Here is a 26,591-nt window from a genome sequence, read left to right as displayed (position 1 = left end):
GTCAAGACCATACAGCGGTTTAACAGGACAGGTTCCACTCAGAACAGGCCTCGCCATGGTCGACCAAAGAAGTTGAGTGCACGTGCTCAGCATCATATCCAGAGCTTGTGTTTGGGAAATAGAGGTATGAGTGCTGCCAGCAGGGGTGGGGGGTCAGCCTGTCAGTGCTCAGACCATACACCACACACTGCATCAAATTGGTCTACATGGCTGTCATCCCAGAAGGAAGCCTCTTCTAAAGATGATTCTCAAGAAAGCCCGCAAACAGTTTGCTGAAAAGAAATTTTATAACAGTGTAAAATAATTTTACTACAAATACCATAAACTATAGTGTAGCAAAACCATGGTTGATTTGTGGTTACCATGGTTAACAACAATAACCATTTTGTTTTATTTGTAGTAAAACCGTGGTCTTCTTTGAGCTATTTCTTTTGAGCTATTTAAAAGGCATAATTTATTATATTAACGTTATTATTTTTTTTTAATCTTTTCTTGTGACAACACTGAAGAAATGACACTTTCCTACAATGTAAAGTAGTGAGTGTACAGCTTGTATAACAGTGTAAATTTGCTTTTTTACACTGTTATAAAATTTCTTCAGCAAACTGTTTGCGGGTTTTTTTGAGTATCATCTTTAGAAGAGGCTTCCTTCTGGGATGACAGCCATGCAGACCAATTTGATGCAGTGTGTGGTGTATGGTCTGAGTACTGACAGGCTGAACCCCCACCCCTGCTGGCAGCACTCATACGTCTATTTCCCAAACACAACCTCTGGATATGATGCTGAGCACATGCACTCAACTTCTTTGGTTGACCATGGCGAGGCCTGTTCTGAGTGGAACCTGTCCTGTTAAACCGCTGTATGGTCTTGGCCACCGTGCTGCAGCTCAGTTTCAGGGTCTTGACAAACTTCTTATAGCCTACGCCATCTTTATGTAGAGCAACAATTCTTTTTTTCAGATCCTCAGAGAGTTCTTTGCCATGAGGTGCCATGTTGAACTTCCGGTGACCAGTATGAGAGAGTGAGAGCGATAACACCAAATTTAACACACCTGCTCCCCATTCACACCTGAGACCTTGTAACACATGAGTAACATGACACTGGGGAGAGAAAATTTTTACTTAGGGGTGTACTCGCTTTTGTGGCCAGCGGTTTAGACATTAATAGCTGTGTGTTGAGTTATTTTGAGGGGACAGCAAATTTACACTGTTATACAAGCTGTACACTGTATAACAGTGTAAATTTGCTGTCCCCTCAAAATAACTCAACACACAGGTGTCTCTCCCCGGTGTCATGTTACTCATGTGTTACAAGGTCTCAGGTGTGAATGGGGAGCAGGTGTGTTAAATTTGGTGTTATCGCTCTCACTCTCTCATACTGGTCACCGGAAGTTCAACATGGCACCTCATGGCAAAGAAATCTCTGAGGATCTGAAAAAAAGAATTGTTGCTCTACATAAAGATGGTTTAGGCTATAAGAAGTTTGTCAAAACCCTGAAACGGAGCTGCAGCACGGTGGCCAAGACCATACAGCGGTTTAACAGGACAGGTTCCACTCAGAACAGGCCTCGCCATGGTCGACCAAAGAAGTTGAGTGCACGTGCTCAGCATCATATCCAGAGGTTGTTTCTGACATTACTTGTAATGTTATTTAGTACATTATTTAGTACATTATGATAAATACTTTGCTTGTTACATATACGTGCAACATTTCAGCCGTAAATAAATTATAAATGTTTGCTAGATTATGTTAATTACCTGTCTAGCAATGTATATTTATGCTGAAATGTAATAAAATAATGGTTTGTATTTTAAAAAAAAAAATATTGCATGTCATTATGTGTAGTGAGTTTGCTCACGTGATTTAAGTTTCGCGCTTCAGAACTTACGTTAAGGGAGCATAGTGAGTGAATGGTTCAGTACCCTGGAAGGATTCTGCGATTGAGATAGCCCTTAAAATAGCCGGCTCCCTGATCAGTGCTCTGACTACTGAACTAGGGAGCTGATGGAGACACACCCTAGGAAACATGTAGTTCAACCCGGAAACCGTAGCCAAAACGCTGCACACCGGTTTGAGCTTGAATGTGCCCCTGCTGTAGATCAGCTTCCCCGGAAGTCTCCGTAACTGGCAGATTTAAAGAAAATTACCGTTGTTTGGCAAATAAATAAATTACGGACAGTTACATACGCATTACCAATCATGTAGGCTTTATGGATACACCTCAAACAAGGGATTTAATAGTAATTTATAATGGCTTGGGTATGCAGAGCATTTGCAGCTTATATGGACCGCACACCACTGATATATATATATATATATATATATATATATATATATATATGTGTGTGTGTGTATATATATATATATATATATATATGTATATATATATAGTTACACTTTGCAATAAGGTTTCAATTGTTAACATTAGTTAACTACATTAGTCAACATTAACTAACATTTACTAATACATTATTAAGATCAAAAGTTGTAGGCTACATTAGTTAATTCACTGTGAACTAATATGAACATGAATATTTTAACTAGAATTAACAAAGGCTAATGAATGCTGTAATATATTGTTCATATATTGTTAGTTCATGTTAGTTACTGCATTAACTAATGTTAACAAATGAGACCTTTTTGTAAAGTGTTACCATATATTATTTTCAGTTGTTTTTTTAACAGAAGTGCATATTATGAAGTTTTTATCATACTTTCAGCCTGTATTTTCAGTATTTGCAGTCAAGTATTACAGTCTGTAATTTGCTCCACAGACCTAGTAAAACAATATTATGTTCTAATATATTCCTGTATATGAAAAGATGGTAAACAAATTTGACAAGACACACCCAAACCATTCAATTTAACTTCTCATCTCACTCTATCGAGACTGAAGGCTTCGTGATGTCACCACATTTTATATCCTGTCCTTTTCACACAGAAGAAATCACTCATGAGTGAAGAACAACACTGTACGTCCACATCCATCCATCGTTTAAGTTAAAGTAGTGAAATACTTTAGAGTTCCAATCTGACAGCTCATCTGAATTCATGGAGTACATAAATACATTTAATCAAACGTTCAGTGGATTAAATGGTAAGTACATCAGAGATCTCATTGAGTGTCATGACTTTCACTTGTGTCTTGCTGATGTGATGAATTTAAATTTATGTACTGTATTAGGTAAAGTAGTGCAACAGAGAATGGATTTTTATTTTTTTGTCAGATGGTTTCTATTTTGCATGAAAGTCAGTCAATTAAAGCACTGATTGTGTTGTGTTTTGATTACAGATTCTGGCTGTATGAATGCTTCTCCATTTGACTTCCTTAACCAAACAAATGAGATGTTTAACAGAAATAATAGTGCAGTGACATACAATAACAAAACTATGCGATACTCTGTGAAACTGGCCATACCAAAGGAGGCAGTTATGCTATTTAAAGGCTTGATGGTCACGCGTGTCATGCCCTCGTTCTACATCTTTGTAATGCTCATTAGTTTGCCCCTGAACGCTTTGGCCTTGGTGACGTTCACCTGTAAGATTCGAGTGAAGAAACCAGCGATGATCTACATGTCTCACCTGGCGTGTGTGGACCTGCTCTTCACCCTGCTGCTGCCTCTGAAGATCCACTACCAGCTGAACGCTTCAGATTGGGTGTTCGGTGAGGTGGCGTGTCGTGTGCTCAGTGTAGCGTACTACTGCAACATGTACTGCTCCATACTGCTGATGATGTGCATAAGTGTAGGACAGACTGCTGGCCGTGGCGCTTCCCGTCGCCTCTCTAACCTGGAGGAGCCCAAGGAAAGCCACATGCGTATGTGTGCTGGTCTGGCTGCTGGCGCTCGCTGGTACGGTGCCAACTCTCTTAGTGAGACAAACTGCCAATGTCAAGAATGTGGGGGTCACCTGCTTTGATGTGCTGCAAAGACACGGCTTTTCAATGCAGTTTTACTTGTACTTGTTCTCCATCATTCCCTGCATCTACTTCTTCCTGCCGCTGGTTGTCATCTTGGTGAGCTACTCTATCATCATATATGTGCTCTGTGTCAAACCTACTCGTTTAACAACATCATCTTCTTCCTCACACAACGAAAGAAGAGCCATGATTATGGCTACTGCTGTGTTGACTGAGTTTGTAATGTGTTTTGCACCATCCAATGGCACCCTGTTGTACCGCTGTGTTCATTTATCTACTGGAGGAAACAAAGCAGTAGATACCTATGCTGCTTACCTGTTGGCTGTGTGTTTGGGGAGCTCAAGTGTTTTCCTGGACCCTCTGCTGTACTATTACGGCTCGTCTCAGTACAGACAGCAGATCAGCTCTGTGTTTTGGGGCAGGAAGGCAATAAGAGCAAAACAACAATCAAGCACAAACACACAGACACTTACCTTAGCTGCACCGTAAAATAAACTGGAACAAGACTTTACCATTTTATCATTGTTGTAATACATTATATGTATATTATCTTCACACATCTATTTACACAAATATATATATAAACACATGATAGTGATGCCAAGAAACCTGAAAAAAATAAAATAATTAAATTAAATTAGACACTTCATAAATTAAATTAGACATTTAAAACAAAAATTACATTTTTAAAAATTTTAATTGTCAGAATAGAAAAGTACATTTTCTAAAAATTCTTCATAAGGACAAAATCAACTAAAATAAAGAGCTGGACTTAGGCATTAAATGACTCTGGATATAATTTCAACATCATTATCATCGTCAGAGTTGAGGTCCGTCCTGCACTTAACATATTCACCACAATGTATTCATTTGCCAGTATTAATCAATACATGAAGTGTATGTATTTAGTGTCTCTGCATGTGAGTTGCATGTATAGATTACTGTATTATAACTTTTAACTACAACTATATGCATACAGTAGGCTATATTAATATCATGCTGTGCTAATGAAGGATCTGTCTGTCTACTTATCTATCGATGAATTTATGTAATTGTGCAATAAAATAATAATCAATAAAAACTGTAATAAGATTTGATCGTTTCTTTCTTTTAAACATTTTTTAACATGACACAGAGAGGCTGTGATTAAGCAATCCTCTAGGTGGCGGTGTTTATCCATATGTCTACCCAACGCATACGCCATAACTGGCAAACTACATATGCTGTCTTCAATGCTGTCTAGATTAAGTAACCAAAATACTCTACACCAAGCTAGTTCATCGTTAATTACATTCAAAAGGCTCTTACACATTTTGAAGGTGGTACTAAATTAATTAAATGGTATAATTGTATGCATAGAAAGAATAATTGGGGTATGGCATTTTTACAGTAACCAAGGTGACCGTGGTTAACGTAGGTGACAGAAACTATAGATATTTTGACTGCAGTAACAATAGGTCTATCAAGTGATTTATTGTTTATAAGGAATTCACTTACCCTACCTTCTCAGTAGACTGTCATCACTTCTACTAATATCTTTACTGATATAAGTACAAACCTCTTGCGGAAACTCAAACGTGGAAGCGGGAGAAATGCTAAACATTTGACGTAGACAACTGCTTGTAAACTACTGGATAAATCTAAAAGAACATGGAGATAATCATCCAACCAAAAGAATACTGCAAGCTAACTGGGAAAGTTTTGGGTAGATAGGAGATGGCAGCTAGAGATTTGGGAGTGTATGAAAAAAGGTCAGCCCAACTGTAATATGGCATGATTCCCCTGTATGGAAGCTAGAAACCATGGAAGCTGATTTTAAGTTACTTCAAGTCAAAAAAAGTAAACAGCAGTACAGATCTGGTAGCTGCTTTTAATAGATATATAGACTATAAATATAAAGATTATGTGCAGATTTATACAGATGGAACAAAGGACCCAGAATCAGGAAGAACTGGCTCTGCAATTGTCATTTTAAATCAAACAGGTGAGGTAAACAGAAGAACAACAAATGATCAAATGATGAATGTTTATACAGTTGAATTCTAAGCTATCATGATGGCACTAGAATGGATTGGGAAAAACAAAATAAATAAAACTTTAATTGGAAATGATTCGGTGTCGGCTCTGTATAGTCTTATGACAGGTCTGCAAGAATAAGGCAAAAATGCTCTGAGATACAACGGATTTGGATTCCTGCTCATATTGGCATTATGGGTAATGAGAGAGTGGACAAATTAGCCAAACAAGCTATTAAAAAAGAGAGCACTGAAGCTAATATTAAGTCGTCAAAATCTGAAGGTAAGAGTATAATATGGAAACAAGCCATTAGCGAATGGCAATATCAGTGGGACAGAGAGACTAGAGACATTTGTATGTTGTTTAAAATAAAGTTGGTGCTGTGAAGAATAGGGGAGGGAATAGAAAGTTATGACCAGATTAAGGATAGGTCACTGTAATACATTATAAGGAAGCACCCAGCTGGTTTTTGTGGCTATTGTTAGGTTTCAGAAACTATAGAACATGTGCTTATGAGTTGCAGACAATATGAAGAACAGAGGAAAAAGATGATGGAAGAGTTAGGAAAAGTTGGTCTAATAAGGGCAAGTGCTGAGAATGAACAAGGCAGAAGAAGTATTTGCAGTTTTTTTTTTTTACAAGGACTGGACCGATGAGGAGAATATGATGTAATGGACTTTAGAGGAAAATAAACCTGGAAGATGGCAGTAGTGCAATGTTAATGGATGCAAGCTGCTGTTAAGGCCCCGATATACTTCAAAGGAAGATCTTTCTTGTTCTTCATTTAGGAGTAAAACGAAGTTCGAAATAAGTTCGAAAAAAGTCTCAAAAGGGGCAGGGAAGTCACTAAATTTAGTGACAAAATCCCTAAATTGGCAACACTCCAGAGAAGAGTTCCCCGTGAAAGAAGGCGGAGCCTCAGCGCACACCTCCTATTACATTATCGTCACAGACCAATGGTAGTACAAAGGTGTTTTGCAGCTGGAGCGAACTTTTCCAGAAAGTTCACTTTGGCAAGCCATTTCGAACTCCCAAAACGAATTTCGTTTTGGCCTGATTTTGTTCGAAATGACGTCACATCAGTTCGTTCTTCGATTTTGTTTGAAGTATATCGGGGCCTTTAAACCCTCTAAAGAAGAAAAAGAAGAAGAAGAAAGCTCAAACATGCTGCGTAACCAATAAGGTTCATTCTTGTGTGTTACGCAGCATGTTTGAACTTCCGAAAGTGGTTTGTTCTTGCGTGTCATTCAGGTTCGGTTGAGCTTCTGTTTACGTTCACTGATCAAAGTACATATCTGGAAGTGCCAATCTCTTTATGAACTTTTTGAAGCGTAAAAGTTTCAGTTGTGTAGGCTATCAACGGAGGGACAGAAAGCTCTCAGATTTCATCAAAAAGACCTTTATTTGCGTTCCGGAGATGAACGAAAGTCTTATGGGTTTGGAACAACATGAGGGTGAGTAATTAATGATAGAATTTTCATTTTTGGGTGAACAGCGCCCTTTCATATCGAACACACCTAATGTTTTCATTCATAATGGATCAGTTCATGATCTGACCTGAGGCCTGTTGCATGAAGCTAGTTGAACAAACTATGAGTTTTGGAGTTGACAAATCCAGATAAATCCAACCTGGTTTAAATCAGGGGACTGTACCATGAAGCTGATTAACTCTGAAGCACATGCACCTGAAAGTGTGACATATGCGGCAAACAGCCAATCACACGGAACATGGAGAACCTCCGTTTGATTCACTTCTCACGAGAGAGACGCGCAATTCACTTCACTTCTGAAGATTAGGAGATTGTTATGAAAAATGTCATGAAATTAAATGCATTTACAAAGCAGGAATAAACACTGCTGCTGCAGTTAAAGTTTGGTGAAGTCATCGCATCACTGCAGCGGGCATTAGAAGCTCCGGTTCCTATAGAAACAGTCAGACGCGTGCTTCTTATAGATACACACACACTTAGGACTGCGCATGCGCATTAGCTTGATCCAGCCTGACAAATACTGTTTTTTGTCATGATTCAAGCGTTTAGAAACAAAATTTATGAGACAGTTGTTGTCAGATTTCATTGGTGATTTCAAATTTGAAATTTAATCGAAAGCTTGGCAAACAGCTTTGGAGAATTTGATGTTTCCTCATTCAAAGGGATCGGAGCTGCACTTACATGCCCAAGAGGCGTTTCTAAGATGGCCGCCGAGTGAAATTACTTGTCTTAAAGGGACTTTGATTATACATAATTATAATTCATATAATATAAATATAATAAATAATTAAAGCAGCAAAAGATGAGCAATTTTGTCTTTAAATTGTTTTCACTATAAACTGATTTAATTTGGAGCGAGAGATACAGGGGGCTTTATTGCATCAGATACAGGTCACTTTACTCACAGCTGATTGGTCGAGTTTTGGTTTGCAATCTCTTACCCAGAATAAAACCTGCTCCGGAGCAGGTTAGCCATGTAGTGTAAGTTACCATAGCAATGAAACCCGCTAAAACCAATCCACCTTCGTGAGCCCGAAAAAACAGAGTTTTCTCAAACTAATCTTGAACTTACCTGGGTAAAAAATGAAACCGGCTTTGTGGAACAGGCCACTGGATTTAGGACGTAAGCTGCGCTTTTGTTAATGAGAGTGAACATTTGTAGTCAAAAAGTAAGAAACTGTTTTCATGTATTTCTGATATGTCTTAATATGCAGAGGCTGTGAATGTGCAGATCACTTTAGGAAGCCCCCAAATAATGGATCCTCAAAGAAACAGTTATAAGCATAATTTATAGATCTGCTCTTTACTGGCAACATCACTTGAGCTCTTACTACACATTCTGTGGTGATTTATGTCCTAACCACATGCATCACTGTATAACTTGGAGAGTACAATGCTTCAGTCCGCAAAACCCTGCATTGCATATTCTCCCATATATACACTTTACAGTAAGGTTTCAATTGTTAACATTAGTTAACTACATTAGTTAACATCAACAGTGAACAATACTTCTAAAGCATTTATTAATCTTAGTAAATGTTAATTTCAACATTTACTAATGCATTATCAAGATCAAAAGTTGTATTTGTTAACATTAATTAATTCACTCTGAACTAATATGAACATGAATATTTTAACTAGAATTAACAAAGGCTAATAAATGGTTTAATTGTCACAGGTTGAGTTTTGTTCATGTTTAGAGTTTGTGTTTTTATCTGTTCTGGAGGCTATTCCAAAAAGCAAGGTTAACTTAACCAAACCATGCTTACTCCAGGTATGCTGGTTCCAAAAACGCATCGAGTTCAGCCAACCCAGAGTTTGTTCCTGGTTAACACACAAGACATTCTCAACAGAACGACGAATCAATGATTCACCAATGGAAACCGATGCTAAGAAAAAGAGTGACATTCTACTTTCTCCTTCTTTTGTTTAATGACGATTTACATAGCCTACATAGTGCACATTGCCACCTGTTTGGTGGTTGTGCAAAAAAATTTTCAATCTTTTCATTTAATTAGTAATCTTTATTCACTTAGAACAAGAATAATATTGTTTGATGCTAATTATTTCATAAGATATGACAAAGCCTGTAGCCTATTTTACTATAGAAATAGCGTGTATCAAACTGCCAAAGTCACGCCCCCCAGTGGTGAACTATTGAAATTTTAAAACACTTATGATGTAACAAAGCCTCCTTTACTGAAATCATGTGACTTTAGCAGTTTGATACACGCTCCAAACCACTGATTTGAAACAAAAGATTCGTGAAGCTTCATTATGACATCGCCCATCACTAGATATTGTTCAATAAAGTCATTTTTTTTTTTTGGTTTGGTTTAGTTTTATTTGCACAAATATAAAATATATACAATAAAAACAAAAGTACAATCCATATACTGTGCAGGGCGAGGCAGAAAACCCAAAGGGCTTATTTAAAGCCTCCACCTTAACAACAACAAAAAAACTAAACTCCAAAAACAAACCATATAAGGTGCATAAAATACATGAAACATCAATAAACAAAAAAGCACAATTACAAAGCAGCAATTCTTTATACATCTTTTGTAACATATTAAAGAAGAACATTTTTCTGCTAGATGGGATAAACCATTCCATAATTTAATACCCCTAAATCGTATAGAGTATTGACCTCTACAAGTGAGAATATTAGGAAGATGCAAATCTGAGCATTTATGTTAAAATCACCTAAAATATAACAGTATTTATGCTCATTATTTATCAAATCAAGTGAGTTGGCCAAATTTTCATTAAAATCTTGAATACTAGAATCAGGTGGTCGGTAAATAACCCCAACAACAATGTTCTTTCCTCCAAAACCAGTAGAAAGCTCAACAAATAAACATTCCACTTCATTTCTATCTGATTTTAAGGCGAGATCATCCATAATTTTACATTCATACTCTTCATAAATAAACAGAAATACTCCTCCTCCCAATCTATTTTCTCTAACATAATGAACAGAGTTGTATTTGGTTAATTTAAAAATTTCTCTAGAATTCTCTGTACATGTTTCAGATAAAGCAATAACAGAAAACTGGTGTTTTAGTAAAATAAATAGTGAATGAAATTGTCATAATTCCTAGAGAGACTTCTTATGTTCAAATGAAAAGTAGAAAAAGCATTAGCAGGCAGAGATCTACATAAATCATTCAACTGTGTTTCAGTATAAAAAGTACAAAAATTTAAAGCACCCAGTGATGAAAAAAAGTTAAAATCTGGGTCAACATCAAAATTAGAAGAATTTTGTTTTTTTGGCACACAAAAAGTATTCTCATCGCTTCATAACATTAAAGGTGCAATATGTAAGATTTTTGCAGTAAAATATCCAAAAACCACTAGGCCAGTGTTATATATTTTGTTCACTTGAGTACTTACAATATCCCAAATATTTCCAACTATTTGTAAATTGTGAGAAAATTGCAATTTTAACCAAGGCTCCGGGACGTGTGAGGAGTCGCCTGTTAATTGCGTCATAGCCTACCCGCGTTACCCTCGGTTTCCGGTTTTATTTTGTAAAAACCATGGAAACACCAAAGACGCTTTATATATTAGATGTTTTAATAGACAAGGGAACAACTGTTTTGATGTATTTATAGACAGAAAACTAATTGTTGTTATATAGTTCAACACGTTTAGTCTCATTGTTTAAATTTTTTTTGTGAGCAACATTCTTTACCATGCCTCAGAGAAAAACACTATTTTGTGAAGTAGCTAACATAGCATAATAAGATGCAGCTTTATTTTTAGTAACAGTAATACAGAATTTTCTCCATCATACAATAAGTTTTAAAATTAATTACATGCCATTTATCAACACAAGCCATCCAGCATTTAATATGATATTCTAAAATCTTACTGCAGTGTGTCTCACACAAGTGTCTCGCAGCAGCCGCTGAGCGAACGCACAGAGTAACGTTATAACATCATTTTCAACACTCTCAAATGTATCTAATATGATAAACAGAGCTGCGTTACCTCATAATCATGACCGGAAAAGCGGAAGTGGCGCCGGCGTCTGTGGCACAATAAAAGTTCCGCTGCTCACGGCGTGTTGCGCAATCACTCCAGCGGCCTCGTTCAGCTCCCACAACACTCGGTCCTGCTCTACTTCATACTAACGTTAATAATCTCATCCATGAACATGATTTCTTCCTGAGTCCTATTCCGATTGTTTCTACCGTCCGTTGAGGTGAAGACCACATGTCCCAAGATTCCACGCTCAAACTTGCCGTCATCAAGCTACGCCTTTGTTTTGAATAGGCCTCCAGCGACCTCTAGCGGGCAAAATTTTTACATATTGCACCTTTAAGGTTGAACCACTGTAGTCACATGAACTGTTTCAAATATGTTTTTAGTAGCTTTCAGGAATCTGAAAGTGTTAATTATCTTGCCGTCAATGCAGGCCTCACTGAGCCATCAGATTTGATCAAAAATATCTTAATTTGTGTTTCGAAGATGAACGAAGGTCTTACGGGTGTAGAACGACATGAGGGTGAGTAATTAATGACAGAATTTTCAATTTTGGGTGAACTAACCCTTTAAGCACTGTGTTTCAGTCTGTTCCTTGTCTGTTATTGTTGTGACAGTAATATATTGTTTGTTTATTGTTAGGTCATGTTAATGCATTAACTAATGTTAACAAATGAGACCTTATTGTAAAGTGTTACCATATATTATTTTTAGTTGTTTTTTTTAACAGAAGTGCATATTATGAAGTATTTATCATACTGTATTTTCAGTAATTGTAGTCAAGTACTGCAGTCGATAATTTGCTCCACAGACCTAGTAAAACAATATTATGTTCTAATATATTCCTGTATATAGATGAAAAGACAATACTCTCACAAACACATGGACTGAGCAAATTTGCACCCTTTTCTTTGGAGAAGCACCATTTTGTAAAGGTAATGGACTATTTATGATATTGAAACAAATGCTTTATAGTGCATCCAAACAAACTGACAAATGTAGGAGACACACCCAAACCAATCAATTTATCTTCTCATCTCAGTCTATCGAGACTGAAGGCTTCGGTGATGTCACCACATTTTAAACCATATCCTGTCCTTTTCGCACAGAAGAAATGAGTGAAGAACAACACTGTACACCCACGTCTATCCATCGTTTAAGTTAAAGATGTGAAATACTTTAGAGTTCCAATCTGACAGCTCATCTGAATTCATGGAGTACATAAATACATTTAATCAAACGTTCAGTGGATTAAATGGTAAGTACATCAGAGATCTCATTGAGTGTCATGACTTTCACTTGTGTCTTGCTGATGTGATGAATTTAAATTTATGTACTGTATTAGGTAAAGTAGTGCAACAGAGAATGGATTTTTATGTCAGATGGTTTCTATTTTGCATGAAAGTCAGTCAATTAAAGCACTGATTGTGTTGTGTTTTGATTACAGATTCTGGCTGTATGAATGCGTCTCCATTTGACTTCCTTAACCGAACAAATGAGATGTTTAACAGAAATAATAGTGCAGTGACATACACTAGCAAAACTATGCGATACTCTGGGAAACTGGCCGTATCAAAGGAGGCAGTTATGCTATTTAAAGGCTTGATGGTCACGCGCGTCATGCCCTCATTCTACATCTTTGTAATGCTCTTTAGTTTGCCCCTGAACGCTTTGGCCTTGGTGACGTTCACCTGTAAGATTCGAGTGAAGAAACCAGCGGTGATCTACATGTCTCACCTGGCGTGTGTGGACCTGCTCTTCACCCTGCTGCTGCCTCTGAAGATCCACTACCAGCTGAACGCTTCAGATTGGGTGTTCGGTGAGGTGGCGTGTCGTGTGCTCACTGCAGCTTACTACTGCTACATGTACTGCTCCATACTGCTGGTAATGTGCATAAGTGTAGACAGACTGCTGGCCGTGGCGCTTCCCATCGCCTCTCTAACCTGGAGGAGCCCAAGGAAAGCCACATGCGTATGTGTGCTGGTCTGGCTGCTGGCGCTCGCTGGTACGGTGCCAACTCTCTTAGTGAGACAAACTGCCAATGTCAAGAATGTGGGGGTCACCTGCTTTGATGTGCTGCAAAGACATGGCTTTTCAATGCAGTTTTACTTGTACTTGTTCTCCATCATTCCCTGCATCTACTTCTTCCTGCCGCTGGTTGTCATCTTGGTGAGCTACTCTATCACCGTTTATGTGCTCTGTGTCAAACCTACTCGTTTAACAACATCATCTTCTTCCTCACACAAGGAAAGAAGAGCCGTGATTATGGTAACTGCTGTGTTGATAGAGTTTGTAATGAGTTTTGCACCATCCAATGGCACCCTGTTGTACCGCTATGTTCATTTATCTACTGGAGGAAACAAAGCAGTAGATACCTTTAAGATTTACTTGTTGGTTGTGTGTTTGGGGAGCTCAAGTGTTTTTCTGGACCCTCTGCTGTACTATTACGGCTCGTCTCAGTACAGACAGAAAATCTGCTCTGCTTTGAGATGCAGGGAGGCAAAAAGAGCAAACACATGATAGTGATGCCAGGAAAAATAAAATAATTAAATTTAATTAGACACTTTGTAACTTAAATAAGACATTTAAAACAAATTACATTTTAAAAAGTTTTAATTGTCATAATAGAAAAGTAAATTTTCTAAAAATTCTTCTTAAGAGCAAAATCAACTAAAAATATAGCTGCAAGCAGCAATTACGGGGCCAAGCACAAAGAGCATGATAAGCCATGCCAACATGGCTGTGAGCGTCAGACCAGCTGCAACAATAAGCAAGTAACAACATTTTAAGATGATTTTAGGCAAATTGGCTGAAAAAACATAAAAACAGTCATTATGATTGAAATATGATTGAAAGATTTATCATAGTCGACCAATTGGTGTCGCTGTGACCAAACTGATGTGGAGTAAGGTTACAACAAAACATGCAAAGTTTGGTGTCGATAGGGCAAAGCAGTGCAGAAATACAGCTTCAGAGACATTTTGGCATCATGCCTCAATTGTGTTGCTGCGCTTTCCAAAAATGGTTTTGTCTATCAGCACAAAATCCATAACTTTTTGCCAGCATGGTCTGAAGGTGATCTGACTCAAATTTGGTGAAAATCGGTCTAGGTGGAGTTTTAAAAAGTAGTTTTGAAAAAGCTTGGCCAAATATGGCAATATTGGTATATCTATGTTCTCTGCATGACCCAAGGAATCTATTAAGACCATTGACAATAGGTTAAATAGGTCAAAAGCTATCAGCATTTTTCAAAATTTCATTATAACATTTGACCACAAGGAGGTGCTGTCTCGAAACCTTCAGTACCTTCAGAACATGGTGCCTGGCACATACTGAGTTTCGTAATTGTTCACCAATGCATTTATAAAAGATAGCATTTTATATCATAATACTGTATTGTATTAATGGCAATTTCATGTTTTGTTTAATTATTGTGCCACAAAGAGGCAAAATCCCACCATTTTTTTGTGTCCTCAAACTGAGCCCATACATGTGTTTCAAATTTGGTGAAAATATCTCATTTCATTTTGGAGTTATAGACATTTATGTGTATGAGAACATAAAAAATGACCCATGGGCGAATTTGATTGGATTTTTTTTGTCACTTACTATCAAAATTTTGACATTTGGGCTTTAGCACTTAGTTAACAAACTATGGTTCTAAATTTCCTATGGTGGTTTCGTCTCAATCAGCAAAAGTTTTTTAAGCGCCAAATCACCATGTTGCACAAACCATAAGGCAAAACCTAGCATGTTTGTATCGTTGGACTCGCCAAGGATTTGACTCCCATGAAAATAATTATAAGCATATAAATATTTTTCTCCACTAGGTGGAGCTGGTTTGAATCTTCTCAGGCTCCTTCAGGGCATCATGCTGATGACCCAAACCGATACATTCATAAAAAAAATTTAACCAAAATGGCCGATATGGAAAAATTGGATATCATTCGACTCAGCATGTCGCCCTGAATCTAACAAGGCCAATTTTTGGGCAAACTGTTCAGGAATTATAAGCAAAAAAAGCCATTTTTTGTATCACCTGACCAGTAGGTGGTGCTGCGCCAAAACGCAGCACATAACCTCAGGTCATGCTTATGATGACATGGACCAAATTTGGTCTGAATACAATAAAGCGTTAAGGAGATACAGCCTTAAAGGGATAGTTCACCCAAAAAATGAAAATTTGATGTTTACTTGCTTACCCCCAGGGCATCCAAGATGTAGGTGACTTTGTTTCTTCAGTAGAACACAAATGATGATTTTTAACTCCAACCGTTGCGGTCTGTCAGTCGTATAATGCATGTCAATGGGAACTCCATCTATAAGAGTCAAAAAGACACGCACAGACAAATCCAAATTAAACCCTGCGGCTCATGACGACACATTGATGTCCTAAGACACGAAACGATCGGTTTGTGCGAGAAACCGAACAGTATTTACCATCATTTTTCACCTCTAAAACACCACTATGTCCAACTGCCTTGCGCATCCGGTTGGTGAGGTCTGAATGCACTCTGACGACGGAAGTGATGATCAAATTTTCATTTTTGGGTGAACTATCCCTTTAAGTCTATTTTCGCAAGCACTACGTAAAATTTTTTTGCGCATTTTACGAAAACTGCTTTACAAATCGACTTGAATTTCATAACTGAATTCCACGAAAATAGGAGAAACGGCCTTCGGAAAATTCAAAATAACGGAAGAATGTTCATGACTAAAAATGACGTCATAGGGTGCAATTGAATCATCTTGAGCCAAAAAAGATTTTTGTTTCCAGCCACTACAGTTCAAAAGTTATTAGCATAAACATGAGCAAACTTTGTACAGGTGGTGGCACTATAGGGACTGAGCTAGAGACTCCAAATTTGCTATGGTGACAGTTCCAACTGCCCTCTATCAGTGTGCCAAATTTCACAACTTTTTACCATACGGTTCTATGGGCTGCAATAGACTCCCAGAGCGGAAGAAGAATAATAATCAGAACGGCAACTATTTCAATAGGTGCTTGGCCCCTAATAAAAGCTGCACTTAAGCATTAAATGACTCTGGATATAATTTTAACATCATTATCATCGTCAGAGTTGAGGTCCGTCCTGCATTTAACATATTCACCACAATGTATTCATTTGCCAGTATTAATCAATACATGAAGTGTATGTATTTAGTGGTTCTGCATGTGAGTTGCATGTATAGATTACTGTATTATAATCTTTAACTACAACTATATGCATACAGTAGGCTATATTTATAATATGATGCTGTGCTAATGAAGGATCTGTCTGTCTATCTATCTATGAATTTATGTGATTGTGCAATAAAATAATAATCAATAAAAACTGTAATAACACTTGGTCGTTTCTTTCTTTTAAACATTTTTTAACATGACACAGAGAGGCTGTGATTAAGCAATCCTCTAGGTGGCGGTGTTTATCCATATGTCTACCCAACGCATACGCCATAACTGGCAAACTACATATGCTGTCTTTAATAATGTCTAGATTAAGTAACCAAAATACTAAAATACAAAATATACCAAACAATGACTAGTCCATCGTTAATTACATTCAAAAGGCTCTTACATGTTTTGAAGGTGGTACTAAATTAATTAAATAATAGCCGAAAATTGAAGGCGTAGAAACAATAATTGCTGTGTAGCATTTTTGCAGAAACCAAGGTGACCGTGGTGAACCTGGATGATAGAAACTATAACTAGGGATATTTTGATTGCAGTAACAATAGGTCTATCAAGTGATTAATTGTAAGGAATTCACTTGCCCTACCTTCTTAGTAGACTGTCATCACTACTGATACTAGGCCTACATACATTCTTTATAGTCTTTGAACTGTCGAAGTACTAGCCTTCTTGACGTCGTGTTTTTAAAGAATTCTGGCGAGCGTACTGTGTGAGGAGAAAAGAAGTAATCGCTCAATTTGTTAATTTTCTGTGTAGCTACTCGATTTAGTGAGACCGTTGGTCGGCGTATCTATGGGCGTATCACCTCAGCAGCTGACAGCGCGGATGGTTATTTTAACTGTATCGCACTATGGTGTGGAACGCGCCTCACATAGCCTATGATACAGCGGAATGGTTAGTTCCCATTCATAAAGGGGAAGAGCGAATTTGTTTTTGTTTTCAGGTACACTGGAATTATGCATTTGCAGCATGTAACTGAGGAAATATATACATAATATTTAAAACTGTCCACAAAATACCTGTGTAAATACATCGCTTGTGCGAAGTTCTGAAGGGCGTATCCCAGGTAAGGTCACATGACTGTGTTGGAGGGAGTTCCGCACCTGTCTATAAAGAGCATTCAGGACGATAACAGTCAAGCTCGGTTAATCACAGTCGTTCCAGTCAATTCCTCAGGAATAATGGCTCACCGATTGATCTGGATTTACGCTGTGCTTCTGTTAGTCAGCGTGAACGTGTCCAGTCAAAGTAAGGATGTGTTTTCTTGTTTAAATTTAAAGAGAATTGTTTTAGCCCAATACTTTCATATAGCCTACGAAAACGTTTAATTTGATATTGAGAACCACTTATAAATGTTACGTAAACAGTTATATTGAGATTTACTTTTTGATTTGTTTAAAAAGAATAATAAGTAAAATTTTTATATAAATATATTTTTATAATATAATATAAAAAAGGACCATGCAGTTTAAGGTATTTAGGTATTTGATTTCACATTGTTTAAACCTGCCTCACCTACAAAGCATATGCCTGAGGTTTATAATGCATGTTTTCTGCTGCAATATTTAGCCTTTGCTATGAGTACCTAATGATAGCGTTAAACACAACAGTCATTTTGTTCCTTTACAGTAGACAGATTTCATAGCTTACATGCTGATGCAGACTGTAATGAGTATCTATCTATCTGTCTAGATTCTAACATGGACAGAGGCTTTACTGGTGTTGAAACTAAGGAGGGTGTTGCGGTGACGGACACTGCTCTTGCTGTACTGAACAGCAAGCTTACCCAGATCTTCTTCCCATTGGTGTACATCGTTGTCTTCATTGTGGGCCTGCCGGCCAACGCTATGGCCATCTGGGTGTTTCTCTTTAGGACGAAGAAGAAACATCCCTCATCCATTTTCATGGCCAACCTTGCACTGGCGGACCTGTTGTTTGTAATCTGGATTCCTCTTAAGATCGCGTACCATTTTAACGGGAATCACTGGATCTACGGAGAATCCCTGTGCAAAGTGCTGGTGGGCTTTTTCTATGGGAACATGTATTGTTCAACTGCTTTCATTATGTGTATTAGTGTCCAGAGGTATTGGGCCGTAGTACATCCTCTTTCCCAGCAGAAAAGGAACAACAAATTGGCGGCGGGTGTGTCTGTGTGTGTGTGGCTGGTTGTGTGGGTTATTACGGTACCTCTCTATCTTTATGACCAGACTGTGAAGGTCACCAACCTTGATATTGTCACCTGCCATGATGTCACTCGTCCTAGTCAATTACGCTACCCTTCTATCTACTTCCTGATTATGGGAGTTGTGGGATTCGTAGTTCCCTGCATAGTATGTATAGTGGCAAATGTGCAGATGCTGCGTTCCTTGAAGAGCTCGATGACAGATGCTACCATCAGTCAGAAGCGGAGGAAGGCTATCATCCTCATCGTCACAGTGCTGGTGATGTTCTTGGTGTGTTTCACCCCCAGTAACATCATGGTTATAGTGCATTACTCCCTGCTCTTTACCGGAGTACAGGACAGTGGCTACGGCTTCTACATCACCACGCTATGCCTGGCCAGCCTGAACAGCTGCGTCGACCCCTTTGTATATTATTTCATCTCAGATGAGTTCAGAGAACATGTCAGAAACACGTTTCTTTGTCGCAGCGAGCGCACTGCACAGCGGATGCGAGTTTCCTTCAGCGCACTGAAGTATTCAAAGAAAAACAGTACCTACACGTCAGACTCTGGAAACACGCAGAGTACTTCCTACTAAGAATGATGTTCGACAACCATAAACTGTTTTAAAAATCTGTGATCTGCTCTACAATACCTCTTGAATACTATAGGAGCTCTTATTTTATTATAAAATGTTGTAAGGGCTGGAGGGATAAGCTTCTGAAACGTGCACTGAATTAATATAAACTAAATGAAATTTCGCCCATATCTAAAAATAGGCTCTTAAAAGGATACCCATAAGGGTTTCAAACCAGCATTTCTTGGAACTCCAAATTGGCCTCCTGTTTGACGACATAGTCACCATAGAGATGTTGAAGGGTTTGCCATTGTGTCACAAGATACAGGTTGCCTTAAGTTGAGATTGGAGGCCTGGAATTTTGTGCACTTTGTTTTGTCTGTCTGTGTTAGCGGGATTTCTCAGAATCTTCTCTCAAATGGCCTTTAATCCAGTTCTGTGAAAGTAGGCTAGTTGACTGAATGACTGAAGCTGTATTACATTTTGAGCACCTGTTACAGAAACCATTTTGCATTTATTCCTATTTACATACTGTAGATGCGTGTAGAAGGAGCTCTGAAAGAATGTGAATGTGTTCTGCCAATCACACCATAAGTGACCGATTTTAGATGTGTGAATGTATAACCAGCAAGAATAACCTCATTCTGATTTGTTCTAAAGCACTAAATGCTGAAGTGGTAGCACCATTCACCATTGTTGTTTTTATCTGTGAGTGTATTTTGTATTTGTATTTTTTTCTTAAAGAACTGTCTGAATGTATTTATCAATAAATTTGTCTTTCTATGTTCCTTATGATTTGCTCTGTATGTGTTGGGCTTGTCCTCTAAACAAGACAGACCACAGGTAGAATATGGCCAAAGTCCACAGAGCAACTTTTTATTTGACGAGTCAAATCATAAAATCTATTTGCAGTTGTTTGACACACACATCAGTTGACAAAAGTTCATTGTCCTTTTTCAAATTTACTCTTCATTGATTTTTGAGAAATAGAGAAAAGGCAAAATATGGAGGTAAAACATATTGTGTGGCAAGAAATAATTTTAGAATAAACCATTCAAAGAAATTATATTTGAGATGGTGTTTGAACATAATAAGAGATAGAATATATAAGCACAATTACCTATAATGACAAAACTACAAAAATCCAGAGCTGAAATTATAGTTGGTGAAATATGGAAAAAGGGACCTTCAGGATAAAGGATTTATAGGCTATTTATATTATACTGTATTTTTTTAAATATCTGATGTATCAGTTGTGCAACTTTATCAAGAGGTAGCCATTTTATTTTTAAAATTAACATCAGTCTTATTTGTCTTACACCATTTACTAATGTTTTTCTGAAGATTAATATATTGTTTTGAGTTATGTTCAGTGTTAATTTAGTATTTATATATATATATATATATATATATATATATATGTATTTATATATATATATATATATATATATATATATATATATATATAGTTTTCATATTCTGTCAAGTTTTTGTTTTGATTTTTATCAATTATTATTATTTCTATAGGTTTCATTTTTATTTCTGGTTTTACTAGCCTACTTCAAGTTAAACTTAGTCATTTTGTTGATAAGGCAACATTTCTCTAAGTTTTAGGTTTTCTTTTAATATTTGTTTTATTTTATTTCAATTTAATTGTTTCACTTTGTTTTGGTTTTAGGTAATAATTAACAACACTGTACTTTGTGATCTGAGAACAAGGTAGTTATAATGTAATGTCATTTTGATCAAATAAAGATGACCAAATGTGTATTGACTGACTCTATTGTGTATTGACTCTTACTGTATATTGTTCTAACTGGTTACTTCCCCTTATTGATGTCTTTGAATGTTATTTTTTCTTCTGTCCTGTCGTTCTTGAGAGCAATGAAAGGAATTTCATTAAAAACGGATGGCACGTAAATACCCTTTACTATTATTGTTAATACAGACAAATGAATGGTTTCAATATGACCCTCGATACAGTCTCAGTCTCTCTCTCTCTCTCCTCCCACGTGCAGATCATGCGGTTGATTTCGGTCAAAACTCGAAACTCACGCGCGACAAACTTTAACCGAAATGCGTCATGCGTGTGACGTCATGCAGGTAAGGAAACTCGATGCGCTTAGGTTACAGCCCTCTGCGAGTTAAGGTGTGTCCTTCCTTTTTTCATCTCGACTAAAAACATTTCGCGGAGAGGAACAGCTCATACACAGCTTCAAGAGACAGACTGCTATTCAACTTAGGAAATAACTAAAAGTTTGAAAAACTCGGATTATGGCTGTCACCGCTACTTACCAGATCTTGTTTTTTTCCGCATTTATGGTTTTTGCGTCGGCGGAGGCAGAGGCAGGTGAGTCGCTTTAATTCGTCCGTATTTTACATTTACTTGTTTTTCTGATGCACTTTTGTTTGTAATTCACTCATTTAAATATGAATCAATGTGTTTTTTTTTTCAGCTAAAGGCAAAGGACGAGGTTTAATAGTCGTGGAGAATCCTGATTCAAACAGTGTGATCATTGATCAGGTCACCGCAGATACACTAAAGGGCAGTCTCACAACCGTCTTCCTGCCAATTATTTACATAATTGTTTTTGGATTGGGGTTGCCAAGCAATGCAATGGCGATATGGGTCTTGCTGTTCAGGTCAAAGAAACTTCACCCTGCTGCCATTTACATGGGAAACTTGGCACTGGCTGACCTGATGTTTGTTATCTGGACGCCTTTAAAGATCGCTTATCATTTAAAAGGAAATAACTGGACTTTCGGGGAAGGGATGTGCAAAGTGTTGGTGGGTTTCTTCTACGGCAACATGTACTGCTCCATCCTCTTCATCACTTGTTTAAGCGTCCAGCGGTACTGGGTCTGCGCTCACCCGCTCTCCCAGCAGAGGAAAAACAACAAGTTTGCTATCATCGTGTCAGTGTGCATCTGGATCTTCATTTGGGTCAGCACTACACCTTTGTACCTCTATAAGCAAACAGTTGAACTCTCAGACCTCAACATCACCACCTGCCACGACGTCAACCTTATCAGTCGGGAGAACTTCGAGTTGGGCAACTTGTTCCTGGACGTTCAGCAGCCCTATTACTATTTCATGGTGATGGCAGGTCTTGTGTTCTTCATCCCAATGTTGGTCATCATAGCGGCTTACGTTCTTCTCCTACGCTCGCTTGGGAACTCTGCAATCGAGGGCACTGCCAGAAAAACCCGCCAACGAGCTGTGGTCCTCATTGTCACTGTGCTCATAACGTTCCTGGTCTGCTTCATCCCTAGTAATGTGATGCTGGTGGTGCACTATTCTCTCCTGCGAAAAGGCTGGGTCAATAACGGCTACGGCTTCTACGTCACCACGCTGTGCCTGGCCAGCCTCAACAGCTGCTTGGACCCTTTCATCTACTATTATGTCTCAGAAGAGTTCAGGGAGCACGTCAAGAACACGCTGCTGTGCCGCAGCAGTCGTACGGTGGAGAGGATGAGGGTGTCGTTCAGATCGATGAAGTACTCTAAAAGCACCAACACGTATACTTCCAGCAAAGGCCAAACGGAGAGCAGCACCTGCTGAGAGCAGGTCGACATGGACCATGATAGACAAGAGTTTATGTATTGAGTGGCGGCACTGTGGATTTTACTTCACATTCATGCTCCGTGTTCTTCACTGAATAACATTGAAACTGTCGGAACCACATGAAGCTGTATGTAATGATATTTTGTTTCAGCTGTGAGACCTTAGTAAACCCAAAGCTGAAGGAGCCACAGAGTTTGAACAGAACAACCTGTTTCTTCATCACATGACTGCAACGTTCAGTCTAAAGCTCAGGGCCGTGAAGTCAAAGCAGATTCATAAAACTTGAAGAGAAGCATCCGAGCCAGATTTTTCTGTTGTTACATTTGATATTGTTCAGATGGGCCTGGCAAAATGATATTTAATGTGAATATGTCAGCCCGTGACGGGTTAAATGCTATGCTTTAAAATTTAAGTATGTTTTAACTTTGTCTTTTATTTTTTCTACTGCATCAAACCTGATCAGCAACTATCTTTTGTTAGTCAAAATTAATATTTTTTTTTTATACCTCACTGTATTATATAGCCATAATAAGTACAGCAGCTATACTTTTGTGTGTGTTGCACGTTTGAATATGTTCCTAAATTCATGCATATTTGACAGTTTAAAACAACTGTATCTCTGGAAACAAACCTTTATTATATCTATAAAGGAATTCTAGAGTTTGGTTCCGTGTTATTTATCGTATCATATATCACAATCCCCTTTTTTTAATCAGACATCACTGTACCTCTTCCCGGAAAATGTAGCTGTTAAAACATGTATCCCGCTATACCCCTATAGGCACAATTCCTTTTAAATAAATGTTTTGTTTCCTTGAAAATGTTTTGCATTGAGCTGAATTGTTCGTTTCTTAAGAATAATTGAATCATTTTTCTATTAATAACTGTGTTCCTTGGACACCTGTGGAGTACTTTATGTATGTCTATCGGTGAGTCATATGTTGTTGCTAGAAACTGACAAATGTCACCATCACAAACTATGAAACTTGCCAACAATGTGACATAAGACTTCATGATGGTATCTTTGAGGCTACAAAATGTTAATGTTCAATTGGTTGAACACTTTTAGTAACTGTTTTGGGGAGACAAAATTGTTTTTGATAAAACATTGCCTAAATAAATGTAAAACCATTTACTACATTTATTACATTCACTTTTAAATGTGCAGGTCTATGCAGTTTTGATTATGAGCATGTTTCATATCAAAAATCTCTGTATGATGGCACGTCTCACTGTATCTGTGAAACTGCTGCTCTTGTGAATTCACACTGTGGTCCTTTGATTAGAGATAGCGCAACACTGTCCACTCCCTGGTTTAGCAAATGTTTAGCATTCCAACTAACAATTTCGTCTATGTCTATGGAAACCCTCTAAACCTGTTCAACTAGCTTTAGTCTTTTAACTGAACTTGACTTCAGGTTTGAACTGTTTTTTTAAGGGAGGGAAGCGTCTTTTTGGACAAAAAACTTAAATAGAATTTAAATGTTTTAAAGATTTTTTCTTTCTTTTTACATTTTCATCGTCTACCAGGTGAAATGTATGAGTCAGATTTCTTAAAAAAATTACTAGCACACATCTGCTCGGCAAGTAGTTAATAATTTCTGCACCTCATGCAGTAGTAAAAGTGATGCCAGCTTTTATATTGAATGAAACTGATTAACTACTTTATTGGCTTGAGTTGACTTCTACTTATAAAAGTCCATTTAGAGTAAAAAAAAAAGAAAAAAAAAAGGTTTTCTCATTCACAATTTATTTATTTTCATTGTAAATTTAATCTACCGTTCAAAAGGTTGGGGACGGTAAGATTTTTACGCTCACCAAGGTAGCATTTATGTGACCAGAAATACAGTAAAAAAACTGTAATTTTATGAAATATTGTTGCAATTTCAAATAACTGTTATTTATTGTATTATTTTTTAAAATGTCATTTATTTCTGTGATGCAAAGCTGAATTTTCAGCATCATTACTCCAGTCTTCAGTTTCACATGATCCTTCAGAAATCATTCTAATATGCTGATCTGCTACTCAAGTAACATTTCTTATTATTTTCAATGTTGAAAAAAGTTGAAACATTTTTTTCAGGATTCTTTGATGAATAGAAAGTTCAAAATACATCATTATTTTGAAATAGAAACCTTTTGTAACATTATAAATGTGTTTACTGTCGCTTTTGATCAATTTAATGCATCCTTTCTGAATAAAAGTATTCATTTTTTTCAAAAAAACATTTTACTGTCCCCAAACTTTTGAATGGTATGTCTTATATAATATCTTACAATGACTTTAAATCTCACAAATGTCATTTTGTTTCCCTAATTGTGACTTTATATCTTTTAATGCAAATGTATTTCTTGTTTTCAAATGTATCTCACATTACCTTTTTACTCTTCTAAACTGGACTTCCATATCTATCAGCCCCTCTGGTCGCATCGATTTATGGAAGAATTGAAAGTGCACATTCATCTCACTCATTTACATTTCCCTCAGTCTCAGGTGACTATTGTGTTTGGTCAGTCAGATATATGTAGCCTCCAGGCTGGGCTGTGACCAACCACAATCTCAAATAAGATACACAAACTCTCTCTCTCTCTCCCGCTCACTCTTTTTCTCACGCTGTCTCACTCTCTGATGATCCAATTTCACACAAGCAGATTCTTGATTCTTGACTTCACAGCTTCCTGACCATTTCTAGATGTGTTTGTCTTTTGATGTTGCTATGGATACAGCACTGGTCTTGTTCGTGCCATTTAGGTTGCAGTTTCTCACTGGCATCATTGGAATAATTATTAGACTGTGATAGAAGGATGCATTTGCATGCAAGTGTTTGTCGTGTTGTGGATGAAGATAAACTCAGTGACACTGTCATGTAGATTTTTATATTATGCAAATTTGTCTGAATTTAACAATGGGCCATGGTTTACAATTTTCCCATTTTTGGCTTTAGTTTGAAGAGAATAATAGGTTTAGATTTTTACATATTGTGAAGAAAATGTGAGTTGTTTTGTCAATGTAGAACTTGCCCTCTATAGATATATGAATGAATATGTAGAATAGCCCTGTCTTTATGATATTCTGGTCTGTAGATACAGCATGCCCCTCCTTCAGTGTAAATTTAAGTGATTTTTTTCACCCATTTTATCATCAACCAAATGAAAACTGTAAATCGGATGACTAAAGGCCAAAGTATACTTCACTTTTTACGCGAGATAGCTCAAAACTGCGCATGCGTCGAACGTCTGTGTACGTGTACGAGTCAAATTAAGTATACTTTGCAAGGCTGTGCGTTCGACTGTGCGCGTACACTAGCGTACGAGTAAAAAAAAAAAAACGAAGTATACCCAGGGCTTTAGGAAAGTAATAGCAACCATTTCCTCAAAAAGCAGCACAATTTGAAGTAACTGATGTCAGTAACATAAACAAAGCAGAATGCAAGTTTAATACTTATAAGGTTTAGATGTTTGTTCAAATCTCTAACTTGAAGTATGAGTAATAGTGACACTTGCCTTAGCAAACGCTTCTTTTAGGTTTTCGTGTACAGATATTTTAAGGTAAAAAGCAAACATCTACAGTTCTTTTAAAAGACAGAAAGATTGTGAACTTTGGCCTTTGCTGTTTATAAGAGACCAGCAGTGTTTAAAGCGAGCGAAGTTGCTATTGCATAACACTGACAGCACAGA

The 26,591-nt window shown here is 37.4% G+C and overlaps 3 protein-coding genes and 1 pseudogene across 3 annotated transcripts; all 4 read left to right on the top strand.

Annotated features, from left to right (window-relative positions):
* Positions 1-3,391: 3,391 nt before the first annotated feature.
* On the top strand, positions 3,392-4,409 carry LOC127504298 (proteinase-activated receptor 1-like; annotated as a pseudogene).
* Positions 4,410-12,959: 8,550 nt separating this feature from the next.
* Positions 12,960-14,689, top strand: LOC127503991 (proteinase-activated receptor 1-like). The gene has a single exon (XM_051878286.1). It carries the CDS (start codon positions 12,962-12,964, stop codon positions 13,934-13,936), a length of 975 nt encoding a protein of 324 aa, XP_051734246.1. The 5' UTR covers positions 12,960-12,961; the 3' UTR covers positions 13,937-14,689.
* Positions 14,690-17,690: 3,001 nt separating this feature from the next.
* f2rl1.1 (coagulation factor II (thrombin) receptor-like 1, tandem duplicate 1) lies at positions 17,691-20,140 on the top strand. The gene is made up of 2 exons (XM_051878652.1): positions 17,691-17,858; positions 18,303-20,140. Exons 1-2 carry the CDS (start codon positions 17,792-17,794, stop codon positions 19,367-19,369), a joined length of 1,134 nt encoding a protein of 377 aa, XP_051734612.1. The 5' UTR covers positions 17,691-17,791; the 3' UTR covers positions 19,370-20,140.
* Positions 20,141-21,428: 1,288 nt separating this feature from the next.
* On the top strand, positions 21,429-25,141 carry f2rl1.2 (coagulation factor II (thrombin) receptor-like 1, tandem duplicate 2). Its single transcript, XM_051878692.1, has 2 exons — positions 21,429-21,698; positions 21,805-25,141. The coding sequence occupies exons 1-2, from the start codon at positions 21,623-21,625 to the stop codon at positions 22,908-22,910; spliced, it is 1,182 nt and encodes a 393-aa protein (XP_051734652.1). The 5' UTR covers positions 21,429-21,622; the 3' UTR covers positions 22,911-25,141.
* Positions 25,142-26,591: the final 1,450 nt, after the last annotated feature.

This window comes from Ctenopharyngodon idella, chromosome 21, assembly GCF_019924925.1.
Source record: "Ctenopharyngodon idella isolate HZGC_01 chromosome 21, HZGC01, whole genome shotgun sequence".
Taxonomy (NCBI): domain Eukaryota; kingdom Metazoa; phylum Chordata; class Actinopteri; order Cypriniformes; family Xenocyprididae; genus Ctenopharyngodon; species Ctenopharyngodon idella.
Note: the sequence above shows the minus strand (reverse complement) of the source record. Positions and strands in the feature narration are given on the sequence as shown.